Below are 20,747 nucleotides of genomic sequence, written 5' to 3' on the forward strand. Positions count from 1 at the left end.
ATGACCGAGAAAGAAAAAGAGAAAGGAAAGGAAAAGAAAAAGGAGTGATATATGACACTTCTTTCTAAATGTTGCGTAAAGATCTGTCATAAAATAACATTTTTAAATGAAGTGTCAAAATTTTGGCCTATACCGCTTCGCTCGCTGGCAGCTTTTAAGGATTGTCCAATTCGCCCTGGTCCCCTCAGTTTTTTTCGGGGGGCTCATTACACTACTACATTGTAGGCGAAATGCCTTCATCTAGCTTGAAAGAGAAAAATAAAGGTGCCGACGCGATTGACGTATATAGTCACGAATATTCATATATCTTGAATTTAGTGGTGCTGGACAAACTGTAGTGCGATTAGAGCCTCAAATTTGATAACAAAATAATAAATTAATTGGAGCCCATAGTCATACAGGCCCTAGTCTAATTCCGACCAGGGTGCGGTCATGACGTATGCATGAACAACAATTTGCATCTGCATATTTCATCTTGACTCAGATATATAGCCTGATTCATTCACAAAACTCCCCTTCATCTTATCATGTTGCAATCTCAAAGTAATAGGGGTTTCGTGAATCAATAAATTGGTAGGCCTCAGTGCACATTCATCATTGAGCCCTTCATAGAAAGTCCACTGATGGTAAAAAAGCTTACAGATTTCATACAATGAACAAAAACTACATTATTGCCGCACGCATATGAGATGGGCATTGAAAACGCAGTCGATACATATCGTTTTATGTGAGAAGTCGTTTTAGGCGTTAAATTGGTAATAAACTACCGGCGATGCAGAAACTGAACAATATATCGAACCAACTAGTAGAAAGCAGACAATATGCTGTACCACCAGTCCTAAAGTGATCAATAGTAGATGAACTCATGCTTTCCATCTCTCATCGAGTGGGAAAACATCAGAACCTCATTTGGGAAGGTTAGATTGACGATAATACCATCCGGCCCCTTCCGACTAGTTCTTGAATATTATTATATAGGACTGAAATTGGTAGGGTCCTTTAGGCCTATAGGCTTTCAAGGATTTGGGAAACAAGACGAGGTGAGTTCATGTTTTAAGCAAATTTTAGTCAATACTCTGAAGAATAGCATGTACGACAAGTGAATACATATTGGAGTGTATGCACCCTATCAGTGGAAAAGGGTGCAAATACTTCCCTTTTATCATTATTTGCACCAAGAAATGCTCGTTTGCACCCTAAAAGGTGTAACTTTCGCATGTTAAGGTGCACCCTGACGAAAGGTTTGTTGTAAAGATAGCAAATAATGACGATGATAATATTGTTGAAGGTGTGGGGAAAATTTGTTTAATTCGTTATTAGAATTTGACGTTTTTGATTTGAGACGTCATAAACGATCAGCATATAATTTGGTTAAGGCACCGGCGCACAGTGGGCCGGGGCGAAACAAAAGTGCGCCAAAAGTCATTTTGGGCAATTTCAGATTTTTAATTTTTATCATGCCCAGCTGAAAGACAATACTTTGAAGAATATTTCAGCAAAATATTTCATTCCGGAATTTGCATAAAGGTTGTTAATTAATTTCCTACCTCAAATCGTAAAATGTGACATTTTGCGAAATTTCATGTATATGACAACCTAGTTGAAAAAACAGGCCATTTCTCAGGAGGTTTTTCATGTAGGAATCTGAAATGGCTCCCACATAATCCTGATATATTCGTTTTTCATGTGAAAGGGTTCAAATGAGATAAAAGACACCTTTTAAGAGGTTCATATGATGAATTTTCCTCGAAATAGGCTGAAAAATCCATGTTTTTTGCATTTACAATAGAATCGTTTAGATTTCCGTGGATTTCCGTCTAAATTCTATAAGCATCATTTTTTCCAAAGTCTAAGCTTTAAGTCGATACCAAAATTAGCTGCCCGTTTTTGCCCATTTTTATGTTAGAGCCGATTTTACTTGCCAAAACACCCCAAAAACCTGTTCGAAAATGGTAATTTTTTATACCGCGCAGTCATCGTAGCGCACCGCATGCGGGTACATTGCCGTTCGCTTCTGCACGGCGAGTTCGATCCCCCTTCCATTCCATGAAAATGAATTCCGGGCAAAATGTAGAGAAAATAAAGGTTGCTAAAGCAAATAAGGGCTATACCCATAACTTTTCCAGGGATAAAACTTACTTGTAGAATAATTTCAGCCCAAAATCCTCCTCACAGTGATACATTCATGGTGTTATGCGTTTTACACATGTCAACACAGCTTAATAAAGCACGGTTAATATTTTTAGATTTTGAAGTTTATTTTTTGACAAATGTAATTAATGATAATTTTGATGCAATACAAATATTTTCGGCATCTCATAAACGCTTTTTAGGTATAACCCGAAATTCACTCTGGCCAATTTTGAAGTAGCACATAACATAAAGTTTATAGACTACACAATTTGCTTCGCGTAATTTGTCTTTTCACAGATATTTTAAGTAGCCAATCAAAATATGGTATCAAGGTGACGTCGTATCGGCTTTAAATTATGTTCAGTCGATTCTACGCCCCAAAATACCTATTATAGACATGTTAAAGTAAAAATCTAACACGGAATATAATTTTGGTGCACTTTCAAGTAGCTGGCCCACTGTGCGGCGTTCAAACCCTTTTTCCAAAAGGGTAGATAGCTCTGGGAACCTTGATTTAAGCTACGCCTACCATTGTTCTCTTCATCCATTTCTTTACACAATATTTAAAATAAAAGAGTTGCCAAAGCTGTTGTACATGTATAGCTTCACACACATTTTGTATACTTTCTCCCATACGTGTACTGTATCAAAGCACTAGCTTTGATCCAGCTGAGGCATGGCGGCTTGTCATTGTTCAAAACCCAACTTCACCCGACAAAGGAAATTATAATTGGTATGGTGTCGAAAATCTGTCTATCTGACGGTCAATTGGATCAGGGTCGCCTAGCCACTAACCCGTCTCTGTGGTCTAGTGGTTAGGGCACCGGCGTTCAAAGCTGGGGGCCCGGGTTCGATTCCCGGCAGAGACATTTTTTCGGCATCACCAATTTTTCCAAAAGGGTAGATATATATATATATATATATATATCTGTTAAAGGTGGCAGAACTTGAACATTTTAAATAAGTTCATTATTCTGGTGGGTTTATTATTAATAATAATAATAATTTTCGACATTTATATAGCGCTAAATACAAATATGACATTTGTCTCTAAGCGCTGCATACTATTACCCCGGCCTTAACACGGTTATCCTGATTGGACGCTCGAACATTCAAGGAATTTCTTCCTATCAGGTACCCATTTACTACACCTGGGTGAAGAGTGGCAAATGTAGATAAACGCCTTGCAAAAGGACGCTAGTGCGGCTTCAGTTGGATTTGAAACCCGGACACTGTAGTTCAAAGTCCGGAGACGTATCCACTGAGCCACAACACCCCTGCTTTAATTAACATTTTAGCACCCTGTATCTATTTTCTTTTTAAAATTCTAAAAGCGCCTTTTAAACATGCATGCATGTGTGTATCTATATTCACGATCTCCGCTTTTCTACAAACTTCTAAATGCTATTATTTATATTTAATTAATAACGAACCAACATGCCCCCATAATATCTCGGTGGGAGACCAGAATTATTGAACTTTCAATCTATAAGTATTGGTATGACACACGCAAACTAATTGATTGCAAAGATAAATTAATAGCCTATGTAAAAGGGTGTCTTTATTCTGCCTTATCTGCTCATATTTCAATTTCTCTTATTCTGTTGTTATGCATCACAAAAGTGGTCATTAGACTCTTACGGAACGGGGTTTTAAGGGGGAAACCAAAATGTTCTTCAATAAAAAAAAATGCTTCACCTCTGAGGGCTTTAAACATGAATCTAGTAGAGAATTATTGCAACAAACCGCAGAACGCTTGCAAAATATCGAAAATGTTTTGAAAAAATGCCCTTCATGACCATGAGCAACCAAGAATCAACCAAGAAAATTGGTTAATCAAAACGCGCAGTTTTGTATTGAACTCTGGACAATAAGTACGGCATACTTGCAATTTATTATAAGCTCCGAAACTTATAGGATGAACTGCTGTTACGTTTCGCCGATTTTCGACAAAGACCTCCCAGCTAGCTGTTCATTGTTCATTGGCAACAAATTAGCAAGCAAAATTCTCCAAACTAACAAATCTTACAATAATTTTCTCGACAACCCAAACCCAAACTCCATATTTTTTAATCCCACAAGTTCAAGAGAAATTATAAATATTGTTAACAGTCTGCAGTCCAGAAAGTGCCCGGGATTTGACGGTATTTCCAACTTCCTACTTAAAAAATTATTTTGGCTATCGTCGATCCTTTGGTGCATGTTTTTAATATTTCTTTGAACACAGGAAGGGTACCCAATCTTATGAAAATCGCAAAAGTAGTCCCTCTTTTTAAAAAAAGGAGATAATCAGCTCGTCTCCAACTACCGTCCCATATCATTGCTCACCTCGTTATCAAAAATTCTTGAAAAACTTGTCCATACACGAACCAGTACGTTCTTTAAAATAAACAATATCTTTTCGGACTTTCAGTTTGGGTTTCGCGAAAATCACAGCACCTCGCATGCAATTTTATCTTTCATTAACAAAATCACTACTTCCACTGATAAAGGTTGTCATACTGTCGGTATTTTCTTGGACTTCTCCAAGGCCTTCGACACCATTAACCACGAAATCCTCATTACGGTATTAGGGGGAAGGCCTTGGAGTGGTTCAAGAGCTACCTTACAGATAGGACTCAGTTTGTATCAATAAATAATCACAATTCATCCAACCTTCCAATTACATGCGGGGTACCACAGGGTAGCTTACTAGGCCCTCTTCTTTTTATCACATACATCAATGACATCCACAAAACTTCAAATTTACTTTCATTCATACTCTTTGCCGATGATTCCAACATTTTCTTTTCTCATGATAACATAAACCAACTTATTAGGATCGTTAACTCTGAACTCATGCATGTGACTGAATGGATCAAGGCAAATAAACTCTCACTTAACTTACAAAAGACCAATTACAAGTTATTTAGTAATAGAGTAAATAGTTTGCCTGGCAATCTCATTTTTGAAAACACTGTCCTTGAAAATGTTTCTGAAACAAAATTCTTGGGTGTACTTATTGATAATAAATTGTCATGGAAACCACACATCGATAATATATGCAAAACAATTTCAAGAAATATTGGAATTATCAACAAGCTCAAATTTTTTCTTCCATCTCGTACACTACTTACATTATATCACACCTTTATATTACCATACATTAATTACGGTATTTTGACCTGGGGTTGTGCAATTCAAACACAATTACATAGGATACTTTTGTTACAGAAAAAAGCACTTAGGATAATATTTCATACACATTTCAGATGTCACACAGATAAATTATTTTTTGAAAACAAAATCCTTAAAGTTAATGATATATATCTGTTCCAACTCGGCCAATTTATGTACAAACTAAATAAAGATGATCTCCCCGCAATTTTTTCAATTATGTTCTGCAAAAACTCCTCTGTACACGATTATCCTACAAGACAACGAAACTCTTATCACCTACCTCCAACCCGAACTTTACTTGCAAAAAATTCTTTTGTTTTTTCTGGTCCTGTATATTGGAATTCCTTGCCCAACGCCTTTAAGGAATCCCCAAGCATCACAATTTTTAAACATAACCTTAAAAAGATGCTTATTTGCCAATACTTTACACAAACAAGTCAATCTACCACATAACCAAAACCATATACAATTTTTTTTTCCTCCCATCATACAACTTGCCTGCTACCTGTTTCCGCACCTGCCATGCTCTTCTTTGCACCTCCAATTGTACCTGCACCCCCTCTCTCCCTATATTTGCCTCTGTTCTTCCCTCATAATCACAATTATTGTAACCATGTTGTTATTTTTTATTATTTTTATTGTTATTACTATTATTATTTATTCTAATTTGGTTCACTCTTTCGTTGTTACCTTCGATATTTTGTATAGCCTCCTTTTAAACTGTCTTCCGTCTCTCCTTTATACTATAGTTTTGTAATATACGTATTGAAACTAAGTTACGGGGGCTTGCCTCCCATACAAGCTTCGCTTTTCTTGGCAAGCCCCTCCGTTCTGTTTTATATAGTTATTATAGTCAAAGTTACTTTAGTTTGCATTAATTCTCATTGTTTATACCTTATTTCGATTGATGTACTTTGAATTTGACTATGTATTGTTTGATTTTGTTGTGCTTTGTGAACGGAAAATGAATAAAATCTAAATCTAAATCTAAATTGTTATTGGTATTTTGAATGCATTTTCTATGTTTTTGAAAGCGTTCTGCGTTGCAATGCTCCCTATTATATCTGGAGCTTTGTGCTATTGATTTTATCTGTATAATGGGCTTTTGTCATTCATGGAAATGGCTTTCGAGGGGGAAAACCCAAACGTTCGCAAAACAATAGAGAGAGAGGGGAGAGTAGGAGAAAAAGAGAGTGTGTGTGTTTGTGAGAGAGAGCTAGGGAGATAAGCACGTAAGTTCATTAGATCGTGAGAAAAAAAGGGGGAATATATTTAGTGTTTAGACGAGAGTTGTTTTTCAAATAATAAATTGTATCATTTCGCAAAACCGTTACCCAACCTCTCTCCTTAGACACTGTTAGACACATTCTCCCCTTCCTGGGAATTGTTCATGTTTATTCAAGAATATTTCAATTCCAAACCAGGTGGAATCCTATAAGAGGATGGCTTTTCCTTCTCGCCTACCCCTGAAGGACATCCCATTCAGATACCTCTTAAAATTTTTCGTGAGTGTTCAGTCCTTGGCCATTATCCTGGATAACTCTGAGAGCGATGGCCGAACGTTCCTTGCTGCACTTGGCTTCACGGAAAATCAGATTAGCTACCTCTACGACAGGTACAGAAGGCCAGTCTTTGAAGGGTTGATAATGAAGCGTCCTGGAAAGGAGACTGTTGGGGTTATCTACCGGTAAGAAGACACCCCCCCCCCTTCTCCAGCTAGGGTGGGGGGGGGGGGAAGGGGGATAAATGAATAAAATTTCGATATTTTTGTTTATTGGAAGAAATAGCTGTTGAAAAATGGTCAACCTCGATTGGTTGTCATTGAAACTAAGATAAGATGAAGAAGAAGGAGGAACATGAGAAGAAGATTAGAAGAAGAAGAAGAAAAAGTAGAAGAGAAAGAAAAAGAAGAAAACAAATTAAGAAGAAAAAAGAATAAGAAAACGAAGAAGAAAAGGAAGAAGAACATACAGAAAAAGAATAAGAAATATAAGAAGAAAAAGAAGAGAAAAAAAGAAGAAGAAAAAGAAGCAGAAAAAGTAGAAGAAAGAGAAAAAGAAGAAAAAGATGAAGAATAAGATGAAGAAAATAAAAGAAAATTAAGAAGAAGAAAAGGAAGAAGAAGAGAAGAAGAAAAGGCAACTGAAGGCCATCTTTACCCTGCCCAGAAGGCTAAGAAATGGATTAAACAAAAACAACCCAATGATATGAATAATCTCACCCGGAATTCGATAAAAAAGCAATTTGGTATTATATTTGATTTCACTTTTATCTCTGACATTGCTTGTTAAATGGATGAATAGATATAAGATATTGAAAATTTGATTTCACTGTTAACTTGGAATTTATTTGTATATTATTGTTTAATTGTTGTACTGTAAATATTATATAGCACTCACCCAGAAAATAGTATTTTATTCAATATCATAATAATATGACATTGTTCTGGGGGGCGTTTCATCAATATTTTCGTTCGACAAGTTGTCAGATCTGACAACTTTCCTGGATTCTGATTGGTTGAGAAGCACTGTTACTATAGTAACTGTCGGATAAAACAGGACTTGTCGGATAAAACGTCCGACAAGTACTTTCATGAAACGCTCCCTGGACCACCAAAAATGAGTACAGACAAAGTGAATCATTACAAGGAATGGGCAAGGCTTCAATTAATCAACATCAACCCACTGGAAAATTCATACCCACATCAACGCCTACCCATTTCCCATCATGATAAATACTTTACCCTAAAAAATATACTGAATTTCAGAAAATTAACTTATTGGTTTTCAGGGCTCTGGTGTCGAGTAATCAGGTAGTAGCCTTACGGAATTTCTACACATGTCTATGTGAAAGTGAGTACGTTTTACTAGTCATTGTCATAAAATTAATCTTTTTACTCCTGAATTCTGTAATTGATTCTGCAGCTACAAAAACTTTTAAACTATTATTGTTTTAATATTTATGACTATGCCCTCATATATATATTTTACCAAGCTCATTTCAAAATGAAATAAGGATAGTGTAATTTTGGGGTTGGATATAAATATTTGTAATAATTCTACAAAAAAAGTTACAGTTTTTCACTACATGTACAGTGCGTCCCAGAATAAACGAAACCGACATTTAGCAATCATTTATCATAACTTTATCATAAATAGAATAGACAAATGACCTACCAATTTAAAGCTTAGAATCTCTTCTTTCATCTGATATTACTTAGGTTATTTCTTATTCACGCATGAGTGAGCAAAAACAATTTGAAGAAAGGATACCAAAAACTCATTTGGCGGGGGGTATCTGGGTTTGTAAAAGAAAACCACATTTCTGAAAAGTTTAATATCTGCTCTTTAATTTGGTACCTAAATTACAGAAAATGGTCAAGAAATAAAAAAGTTCTGGTCATTTGAAATAAGGCTTGTATTTCCATAATTTCATGAGATAAACGTGTTTTCACCGGTTTCCCACAGAAGCTTTCGCATGGTGAACAAAAGATTTAATGCATGGCTGATCGTCAACAAAACAGAGTGTCGAGTGAGTTTGAAAGCCAGCCTGGAGAACCTCTTCATTTTATGAAATTATTGAAATTCAAGCTTTATTTTAAATGACCAGAATTTTGTTATTTCTTGACCATTTTCTGTAATTTAGGTATCAAATTAAAGAAGAGATATTGAACTTTTCAAAAATGTGGTTTTCTTTTTGAAACCCAGATACCCCCCGCTAAATGAGTTTTTTATATCCTTTCTTCAAATTGTATTTGCTCACTCATGCGTGAATGAGAAATAATTTAAGTAATATCAGATGAAAGAGGAGATTCTAAGCTTTAAATTGGTAGGTCATTTGTCTATTTTATTTATGATTAAGTAATGATAAATGATAGCTAAATCTCGGTTTCGTTTTTTCTGGGACGCGCTGTATAGGCCGACATAATGGAATTTTGTAAAACGATTTAATATCCTTTTGACTAACACTTTTACAGTAAAGACTTTCATAATGAAATGATATATTCAGATTTTTAAACCACGCACTCATAAACGACAAAATACATGGAAAACCTCTTGTATCATGATTTATTATGTTTTAATTCCAGATTTGAATGACCGTCGACCAGATCAGGAATGGGAGACTATATTGAATTCAACCCATTATCAGCTCTCCGCTGCAGTAAAATGGCCACAAATCTTCATGAGAACATGTAATTTTATTACAAGTATTGTTTTGTTAAAAACTGTCCACGTTTTATTTTTCTACACAGTGGCGTAACTACGGATGGGGCATGGGGGGGCACGTGCCCCCCCAATCGGCTGGCCAAAAAAAAAACGGGGAAAAGGAGAAAAAGAGGGGGAAAAAAGGAAGAAAAACGTATTGGGGGGAGAAGAAATTGTTGTTTATCATAGTGTTATATTATATAATGTTATATAACATAAGAAGCATTTTTTCACAACTTTATGAAACATTATTTGCTGAATTGTGTCTTTATTGTTCCTGTTTTAACTAGTGATATATTCTTCTTTTTCATGACTACTGAAAGTTATTGCCCTATTTTAAGGTTTTAATATAAAACATTTCCTGTCCGTGCTAACGTTCGCATTAGTGGATTGGTGAGATGTCTGCTCTTCATGAACTCCTAAAATCAGTCCTTATAAAATGTCAATTTTTCTGATCTGAATATCAAAAAATTTTAGCTCGCGCTTCGCGCTCACATCATTTGGTTAGTGAAATAGGTGGGGTCCCCGGAGGGGCCACTTACATTGACGAGTGGATACCATGCGCGACCAAAAAAACACGTAAAAAGGATGTCTTTTTCACGATAGGGCACGTTACGTACGTAACGTGATAAGGGTGTCAAAAACACAAAAATAATGAAAAAAGGGTATCTATTTCGCTAGGAAAATTACGTGTTTAGGGTCTAATTTGCGGGGATGATAAAACAAAATTAAAATGTTTTATAAAGGATCATTTTTGCCCCAACACTTCGTGTTTAGAGTCCGATTTGCGCGAAGTGTAGAAGTGGGGTCGTACTAAACCAAATAAGGTAAAGCCGACGACCGAAGGAACCGTAACAATAAAACATTCCTGTACTTGTTTAGGGATTCATTTCAGGGAATATTTGCCAAGAGTATCGTTTTGTTTCCAATACTTGTTAAGGGTAGGGTTTCACACGCCAATACTTGTTAAGGGGTTCATTTTCAGAATATGGATATTACGTGTTTAGGGTGCTTTTCGAGACCCCTTGGTCGCGCATGGTATCCACTCGTGAATGGAAGTGGCCCCCCCGGGGTGGGGTCTTAGTGAATACCTACAAACAAGCCTTGGAATGCCCCTCTTCATGTCTGAATTTCCTAGATTTTCAGCTCGCGCTTCGCGCTCGCAATATTTCATTAGTGAGATGCGTATGATAATCATGATTACAATGACTTCAAAAAGGTGTTTAGATGTAGTTCTAACAAAATCAGCAAGCGCTTGCCGGGCACTCGCATTACATGACTATGGTCATGATGGTGAGATATGTATACTCTGACTTAATGGATTCGTAACTATAGTCCTTAAAATATCCATGTTTGGGGTCAATATATACTAAAATTTCAGCTCGCGCTTCGCGCTCGCATCATTTGGTTAGTAAAATACGTAGGGTCTTAGAGAATTCCTACAAACAACCCTTAGAATGCCCTCTTCAGGTATATATTTCCTAAATTTTCAGCTCGCGCTTTTGCGCTTGCAGTATTTGATTAGTAAGATGCGTATGATAATCATGAATATGACTACAAAGGTGCTTCATGACTGTGTTAAGATGTAATACTAACAAAATCAGCAAAGGATGGCAATAGCATTAGATGACTATGGCGAGATATTTATGCTCTTAATGGATTCTAAAATATAATCCTTATAATTTCCTTGTTTAGGGTCAGTATATACAAAAAATTTAGCTCGCGCTTCGCGCTCGCATTATTTGTTTAGCGAGACAGTTAAGTATCATGATTACAAAACAATTTGCTTATAATGTCAATTTTTAGCCCTCAATATAAAAAAAATTCAGCTCGCGCTTCGCGCTCGCATTATTTAATCAGTGATATACATATCCGTTTGATGGCACTGCATGTCCTTAAAATATCTCTATTAGGTCAGTGTACCTGACAACTGAGCGCGCTTCGCGCGCTCCCTAAGTGACCCGAAATTTTTGCTGGTGCCCCCCCAATGCCGTGACCCACGGTACGCCACTGTTTATACATGTATACTTAAGTCAACGAATGTCGTACCTTTCCATAGGGCAATATAGATTTAGAGATAGTTTAGTGGGCACTGTTTTTTTTTTCAAGGTTGGTCGGGCAATTACCATTGTTTCCCCAATGTTTATTAATGTTGCCATTTCATTACCGTTTCTGTTAAGCCCTTTATTATTTTGCACTGTATCTGTTGGGGTAGGCACTGGCTTTTAGAAGTTTTAGTCGATTAACACATATCCCACCCTCACTGCTCCCCATTCATGGCCATTACACATAAAATACAACACTTGGAAAATTCGAAAAAAAACTCTAAAGCAAGGGAGGGAAGCGACCGAGTTTTTCATGGGGGGCACATTCTTAAAGTGTAATAAAAAGATTTTCATTCATGCAAACATTTTGTCAAATTTTGTGGAAATTTTTTAAGCAAAAACAAACTGTATTTTTTCCACAATAATTTTTTTTTTTTTTTTTTTTTTTTGGGGGGGGGGAACTGCCTCCGACCCTCGCTGCGTAAAGCCATACCAACTCTTTGTGTATTATTTTCAAAGTGTTCCTCTTTTTGTCTCTTGCATTAACTAGATATCTATCCTATCCTGGATCGTGTGCAGGATATCTTATCTTGGATCTTTCCATTCAGCTTGTCCTACGCCTCCGACATGTACCGAAAAGTCAGTAACTTGATGAACTTTTTGTACATGATGGTGTGGTGTGTGACCGTCGGACAGAACGTCATCAGCATCTACACAGAGGGGCGTCCCCACAACTTGGTAACCATCTTCATCTCCATATCTCTTTGGATCAAACTTTACCTCACCAAGGAACCTCTGAATCAGCTCAAAGACATTTTGACCAGAGGAAGCGACGAGGCGAGACGGCGGAGTGCTGATTTCCTCTACAAGGAGGTCCGGATCGCCCTTCTCTTCGTGTTTTTCTTCAAACTCATTCTCCTCTCGCTTGGTGGCGTCCTTTTCTATACCTTCCCCCAGATTATCATTGATGATTTCCAAAGCAAGATGACTCAGTTTGTCTTGTTTCTTTTCGTCTTTGAATTGTGTCATAATGCATTCTATTTGATTGCATTCTACAAGGATCCGAACATTTTCCGGATCATTGAGGAGCTCTTCCCACAATAAGCATGCATGCATGGCCCTTGGAAGCGGTGCTGGGGATGCTGAAGCATATTATGCACCCCAAGACTTTCTGGGGGGGGGGGGTAGGTCTGAAAAATGAAGAAATGTAACAAAAAAAAAATGACCTACATTTTGTAGTGAAAGGAAATCTTTTTTTTTTTGCTTGTCAAATTTCTCTGGACATAAATGACCTTCATTTTTTTCAGTTATACCCTCATGAAATCCTTATTTATTTGCTTGTCAAATTTACATCAGCATCCCCACGAAAAAAAATCATTCCCAGGGCCCTGACAATGGGAATTTGCGATATTTGTCCCCAAATGAGACCAATGTCTATATGCAATAAAGATCGGCTTGATTTTTATGATATAGCAATTTATCACTACTGTGCCTTACTTCCAGCTTGTGGAACATTACCTGCCACTCCAAAACAAACATTCCCAAAGTGATTTTTTTTTGGAAGGGGATGTTTTTGTAAAAAAAAAAACCCTCAGCTTTATAACGATTTTTTGATCAAGAACAACCGACACAGAATTCAGTGAGAACTTCAAAAAGGCATAACATGAAGGTATGAAGAATACAGAGGTTATGCCCTCAATGATATCGGTTAATTGCTGCCTCGTCAACGGGTTATGTCCAACTAATGAAATAATTCGGACATTTATTTTGCCTTTTTTACTCTGTGTGTATGCCGTTTGTAAGGGCGTGTGTATTCATGGAAAATGTATTGTTATAACTATGACGCAATTAGGCTACTTTTATGCATCTTATGCGAAAAAGAGAACATTCATATTATTTGATATAAAAAAATATATGAAATGAAATATACATTTAATTATGAAATATACTATTTCATACTCTGTGTGACTGTGTGTTATGAGTATACACGTGTAGTTTTTATCACCTTGATAAAAAGGCTTTGGCCAGAAGGTCCCACAAAAATTTCCTGTGGTTTAACTGTGGTATTGTAATATGGCCTATATTCAGTCAATAACTCGACAAAAAATGGCTTCCGAAAATGTGTGTTCTATGTATCAAATATAGCACAATTTTATTAATAATTCATACTTATTTTCTTTTATTATAACTATGAGGGAAACATGTAATTTTTTATTATGAATTTTTCTTTAAGAAAAAAAAGAAAGGAAAAAAAGTGTACTCGTAATGTATAAAGAATCAACACTAAAGATGCACTTAACAGTGCTACCATTATGATATGCGTTCTATTATCATTGATGTTCAATTCTAATATTACAGCAATTTATTCCCTCCAGGAATTCATGAGCAAGAAATTTGATGTAGTTGTAGATAAAGCACGAAATCAACTACAAGTCATTCAATTACATCTTTACAATTTCGTAAAAATTATTATCAAGTTCAGGTCATGTTTCTTGCAACATTTACTCAGGGGGCGTTTCATGAAATGACTTGTCGGACGTTTTATCTGACAAGTTCCATTTTATCCGACAGTTACCATAGGAGTGCCTCTCATATAGGTGGGTAGTATATCTGGGGAGCGTTTCATCAATATTTTCATCGGACATCTTTCCACGATTCTGAGTGGCTCTCAGCCAATCAGAATCGTGGAAAGATGTCCGATGAAAATATTGATGAAACGCTCCCAGATATACTACCCACCGAGTCATCATCTCTTATTGTATTCCATGGACCCTGTTTAAAAAAACACGTCAATCCAGTTATTCAATCGCAAGTTTACAATTTTGTAAAACTTGTACTCAATTGCAAATCATGTTTCTAGCAACATTATAACTCAGGTATACTCTGATTGTATTCCATGGACCCTGTTTCATGAAACGTGCTATCAATCCCAAGGAGGTCCACAGCTACTATTTTATACGCAACTGAAATCATTTGATTTAATACACATTTGGGATGATTTTTATTTTGGCATTCGGATTTTAATTTTAATTTATTTACAAAGTTCATTGACATGAACATTTTTTAAAAGATATATACAATGATAAAATAAAGAGAATTGTAACAGTATATCGTATACAGTAGTAATATACCTCAATAAATTTGTATTGCGTAATACAAATTTATAACTTTCCAATTGCTAGTAATTGAAGGAAATATGTATATACTAGTATACATCTATTATATAAAGAGAAATGAAGTATTGAATGATGAAAGCACAACATAATGCAATATAATGAAACAATATATGTTTATCTACTTATCGCACACAGATAAGAAATTTACTTTAAATATATAGTTTATGATAGAGTATCTGTGGTACACATTCGATTCAAATCGCCTGAAGAAAGAATGAAAAAAAAAGACTTTTGATGTTAGAACTCTCTATAATGGCTTTGATGAACTTAAAAAAATTATAGAATATCTTGTATAAATTTGCCTTCCTCGCTAGGATATTTAAACTGCTCCATTTCAGCTATGTACAACATTTTTTTTATTGATTGAGCATAAATAAAAATTGAGAAAAACAACAACAAATATTGAGAACCCTTCGTGTCAAAATGTTAAAAAAAACTTAAATCACTATCAACCAATATCATGGTACATTATTCTTAGTGACTGTCCAATTTTATAGATCCTTAAAGTGACAATCAGAATTGCTCAATATATACATGGTGCCTTCAGTACTTTTACCGTGTATAATCTAAATCATTCCTTATTGTAAATAATCCATCGAATGTTTCTTTGTTTAATATAAAACTGTATATATCAGACCTTACATGATTATATTTTACACAATGCCCATCTTTTATATTGTTGTTTTTTTTGGTCCTATGTAAAATCCAAGACCACTGTCCGGGAGTCAGTTGCCAACATTGTCAAACCTGATGGGAGTACCACTACTTCAAACAAGGAAAAGGCTGAAGTTTTGCAGGATGTTTTCACATCAGTTTTTACTCAGGAGAATATGAATGACATGCCAGCTCCCCCTGTGGGTGTTTTTATTGCTCCGTTTGATGACATAGAGATATCTTCCAATGATGTATTCAATCTTCTGTGTAAACTGCAACCAAGTAAAGCTCCTGGGCCTGACCAAATCCACCCACGTGTACTCAAGGAATTTTTAGCTGATGTACTTTGCTTTCCTATTTCCATTCTGTTTCAGAAAAGTGTAGGGAGTTTTGCCTGAAGATTGGAAGAGTGCTAATGTGACCCCTGTATTCAAAAAGGGTAGCAAATCAGAAGGTAGGAACTACAGGCCTGTAAGTCTGACATGTGTTATTTGTAAGTTACTTGAAAGCTTGATAAGGACACAACTTATTCGTCATCTCCAGGAGAATGAGCTGCTCTCTGTTCATCAGCATGGTTTTATTGCTGGACGTTCTTGTACTACACAGTTTTTAGAAGTTTTGGATGAGTGGACCCGCATTTTGGATGATGGCGGTAGTATAGATGTAGTGTTCATGGATTTTATGAAAGCCTTTGACACTGTCCCCCATCACCGACTTCTTAGTAAACTACAAGCTCTTGGAGTCAAAGGGAAAATGCATGCATGGATTAGTGATTTCCTGCTTGGTAGACGTCAAAGGGTCGTTGTCAGTGGTCAACATTCCCACTGGTCAGAAGTTTGCAGTGGAATACCCCAGGGCAGTGTTCTCGGCCCCATTTTGTTTTTAATGTATGTTAATGATCTCCCAGATATAGTGCAGACTTCAGCCAAACTGTTTGCTGACGATACTAAGTTGTATGTTCGTTCTGATGTTCCAGGGGCCACCGGTAAATTGCAGGATGATTTGACTGAGCTTGAGGCCTGGGCTGAGAAGTGGCAGCTACGTTTTCACCCAGATAAATGTACTGTGTTGAAGATTGGAAGAAGTAGTTCTGACTCTGAGTATCATATGACCAAAGGTTCACAATCGGTTGTTCTACGTGAATGTGAGAGTGAGAGAGATTTAGGAGTTCAGGTAGACTCACGTCTTTCTTTCAAGGAGCACATTTCTAAAGTGGTGTCAAAGTCTAATAGACTGCTTGGTATTATTAGAAGAACTTTTGTACATTTGGATAAGACCTCTATTAAGCTTTTGTTTAAGGGTATTATTCGCCCTATCTTAGAGTATGGCCAGGCTGCGTGGTCACCGTATAAGCTGGGTGAGCAGAGGCGGTTAGAAAGTGTCCAACGTAGAGCTACTAAATTGATCCCAGGTATTAAGCACCTATCATACTCTGAACGTCTTCGCCTCCTGAAATTGCCATCACTCAGTCATCGACGTAAAAGAGGTGACATGATTGATGTGTACAAATATCTGCATGGTTACTATGATTCAAGTTTTCTATCTGAGACAAGGTGGTAAAACGCGAGGTCATTCCTTAAAGCTAGAGAAAAGATATTCGCGTCTTGATATGCGTAAGTTTTTCTTTGCTAACCGAGTGATAGATGTGTGGAACAGTCTCCCAGAAGATGTAGTTACTGCTTGTTCAGTGATTGCTTTTAAGAATAGACTGGATAAGCATTGGGAGAAGATTGCCTATGACTTTGAGTAATTTTCGTTTCTTGTGTGTTTCCATGGGATTTTTCACTGTCTACGATACCCCTGCCACCCCTCCATGCCAACATAAGTAGCGCATCTAATTTTGTCTGAAGGAGAGCAACAATAGACATTTCTACTTTGATCGATGAACAGGCTTCGTCCTACAACATCGTTGGAGTAAACTAAACTAAACTAAACTAAATCGCAAGGAATGTATATTATGGGCATCCCATGACAATAATCAACTATGACTATGCATCTCTGAAAGTTTAAGAGAATTCCTTACTGACGAAGAAGTATCATTTTCCTTTTAAGTTCCTTTCCAGCAAATCTTGTGTCAACTTTTCATTTTAATACTCGGGGTGTTGTGACGCCTGTGGCTTCGATGGTTATTCAGGAGATTAATCATTCATTATTTTATTTAATTAGAACTATTTTCATTTTTACTATTTACCCCCCCCCCACCCTAAATGTATAGATTTACGACTCATCCAGTTGTGTAATACCCCCCTCCCTCACCAAAAAATATGCGGCAAACCTGCGTATGTTGAAAATCTAATTTTGTGATAGATTTTGACATATTAGAAATAACATATTTCACTGTTTTACTTTGATTTCTTTTCTTTCGTCATTTTGTTTGGTTGTGAAACTTTTTTGTTGTATAACAGGGCACTGATCCTGTAAACCTTTACATTGTAAAATTTACACATAAGTAAAATGTATGTAAAAGGTAAATCATTTTTTATCCTAATGGATATATGTGTTAATATTGGGTTAAATAATGGAATATTGTATCAAAATATATCGCGTGAGATTGACCCACATTGACTATCAACAACAATCAGACGCTGCAATTTTTATTCGGAAAATATGTATACTTTCACAAGGAAATATGATTATATTATTCGGAGTGACATGGTAAATGGGAATGTGAATAAAATGTGAAATCATGGACTTAAGACAAGTTTATTTTCATTGCTTTTACTATTTTCAAAGTGGTTTTGTGAGTAAAATAAGTTCCATGATACTGCATTCGATAAAAGCACGTCGTAAGGAGAAAATCACATATGAGTGATATATTGGTGATCGGGCTATCAAAAGTTTTCCCAAATAGAATGCAGTATACTTATACAAAATTATTCTTTCTATTCTTTTAATTTATTGGTTCTGTATTCATCAATGTTAACATAATTCTTTCTGTTTACAAACAAGGCAAAAGCGATTTTGTGTCTCGCCCACGTATGAAAATAACAAGAAATATCGTGATTCACGAGGGCATGCAACAGAATTGTATCGAAACTTCATTGTAATATGACTGGGATGGAATAACACTTGCCTTAAGAGCCTTGCACGTAAATTTTAATGTTGACCTGAAAATGACCTTTGACCTTATCATGTGACCTCCGACTGCAGCATAACATGCAGGTCCCCCAAGTCAATCTACCATCCAAGTTTGGTTGAAAAGCACCTTACGGTTGCGGAGTTAGGTAAGGTTGACCTGAAAATGACCTTTGACCTTATCATGTGACCTCTGACTACAGCATACATGTACATTAACATGCAGGTCCCCCAAGTCCATCTACCATCCAAGTTTGGTTGAAAAGCACCTTACAGTTGCGGAGTTAGGTAAGGTTGACCTGAAAATGACCTTTGACCTTATCATGTGACCTCCGACTGCAGCATAACATGCAGGTCCCCCAAGTCCATCTACCATCCAAGTTTGGTTGAAAAGCACCTTATGGTTGCGGAGTTAGGTAAGGTTGACCTGAAAATGACCTTTGACCTTATTGTGTGACCTCCGACTGCAGCATAACATGCAGGTCCCCCAAGTCCATCCACCATCCAAGTTTGGTTGAAAAGTGACTTACGGTTGCAGAGTTAGGTGTCATAAGAGAGTCTTGCATGTAAACTTTAACGTTGACCTGAAAATGACCTTTGACCTTACCATGTGACCTCCGACTGCAGCCTAACATGCAGGTCCCCCAAGTCCATCTACCATCCAAGTTTGGTTGAAAAGCGACTTACGGTTGTGGAGTTATCTGTCATTAGATTTGTGACGGACGACATTTGGATCCGCAAGTCTCGCCTTCACCTCTGGTAAAGGCCCCAAATATTAATATTTTATTGCTATTTCCTCCATTACTATCCAATGGAAGCGCCGTGGTGTAGCGGTTCTGACTCTCGCCTTGTTATCAGAGGGTCGTGTGTTCGAATCCCACCATGGCCTAGCGCCCTTTGGCAAGGCGTCAATCCACACTTTGCCACTCTTTAATACCCAGGTGCTAACTGGGTTCCGGTAGGAAATAACCGTCATTGTGGTTGGTTTAGCAAGTGTGCGCCTAACAGGCTGATTGGAATGCTGTGAATCCAGTGACCGGGTAATAATTGTGAATCGCTTTGAACAGTCGTAGATTGATAAAGCGCTATATAAATGCCAATTATTATTACTATGCACACTTACCATTATGAAACAAGATAAAAAGTAACTTTCTGACAAAGAAAAGGCAATACAATATTCACAATACTACGTACTCATTTTCAATTTCCAGTTTATTATAATCTCAAAATGCCAGTCAAATGACTGAGTATATAAATTACGTCCAATACACGCTGTTAATACTGTTAATACGCCTGTACCTGTAGTTGCAGCATATGATTTCATGATAAATTGTTTAAAATAAAAAGATGACTGTCACCATATCATGATAGATCTAGAGCTGGGGGCCCTTTCATAAAGCTGTTCATAAGTTAAGAGTGACTTTAAGAACGACTGGTTAACCTTTCTTGCATGCTAAATCATCACCAATGAATATTCCATTTACCACAAGAAAGGCTCACCATTCATTCTTAAAGTCCTTCTTAACTTAGTTACGAACAGCTTTAAGAAACACCAACCAGGTTTATTTACATGAACCTAACCTAGTGAAATCATGAAATCTAAGCAAAAAAAAGGAAATGATCACCAGACACAAAATAATCACCAGCACAGATATGCACATGTGGGACAGTGTAGTAATCATGATTGGAAAATACAGAAACGCCATGCTTATTTTGTCCATTTCTCAAAAATTACACATTTTCAACCAGAATCAGCTGTAACATATAATAATACTGAATACAAGGGAGGCAATTTTATTTGATTCTTTTCAAACACAACCATCATTGTGACAAACACTTTGTTTAAAATGAAAAATATGTCCTAGAGGGGCCATGGAATAAAAGTGAGTACTGAGCATGCAAAAATCAAAATCAGATGGTCCTTTATACGTTTTTGTACATTTTTTTTAAGTGAAAGGGGCACTTAGTACCCGTGGTTCCATGGCCCCTGAAATGTATGAAATGAAAATAAGGATATGTACATAAATACCATCATGACATATAAAATATAATATATATGCTTTTTGAAAGCCCCTATTTACTGGAATACAATCATCAATAAATTTGCTAGGAGTTTAAATACACACTCGGAGGGTGAGTGACAAAAAATGACACACACAAAAGTGATTGAAAACACATACTTCAACATTTATAGATGCACGCAGGGGTCTGTTTCATAAAGGACTTACAACTGTTGTAACTTTGCCATTATGGCAACTACCTTGGTAACCTTGATTCTGATTGGCTACTGAGCCCTGTTA

At 36.6% G+C, this 20,747-nt stretch overlaps 1 protein-coding gene across 1 annotated transcript; it reads left to right on the forward strand.

Moving 5' to 3' along the window:
- Positions 1-622: 622 nt before the first annotated feature.
- Positions 623-12,722, forward strand: LOC121427790. Its single transcript, XM_041624350.1, has 5 exons — positions 623-1,040; positions 6,717-6,979; positions 8,083-8,144; positions 9,380-9,484; positions 12,093-12,722. The coding sequence occupies exons 1-5, from the start codon at positions 858-860 to the stop codon at positions 12,644-12,646; spliced, it is 1,167 nt and encodes a 388-aa protein (XP_041480284.1). The 5' UTR covers positions 623-857; the 3' UTR covers positions 12,647-12,722.
- The last annotated feature ends 8,025 nt before the right edge of the window (positions 12,723-20,747 follow it).

This window comes from Lytechinus variegatus, chromosome 14 (assembly GCF_018143015.1).
Source record: "Lytechinus variegatus isolate NC3 chromosome 14, Lvar_3.0, whole genome shotgun sequence".
In the NCBI taxonomy this organism is placed as follows: domain Eukaryota; kingdom Metazoa; phylum Echinodermata; class Echinoidea; order Temnopleuroida; family Toxopneustidae; genus Lytechinus; species Lytechinus variegatus.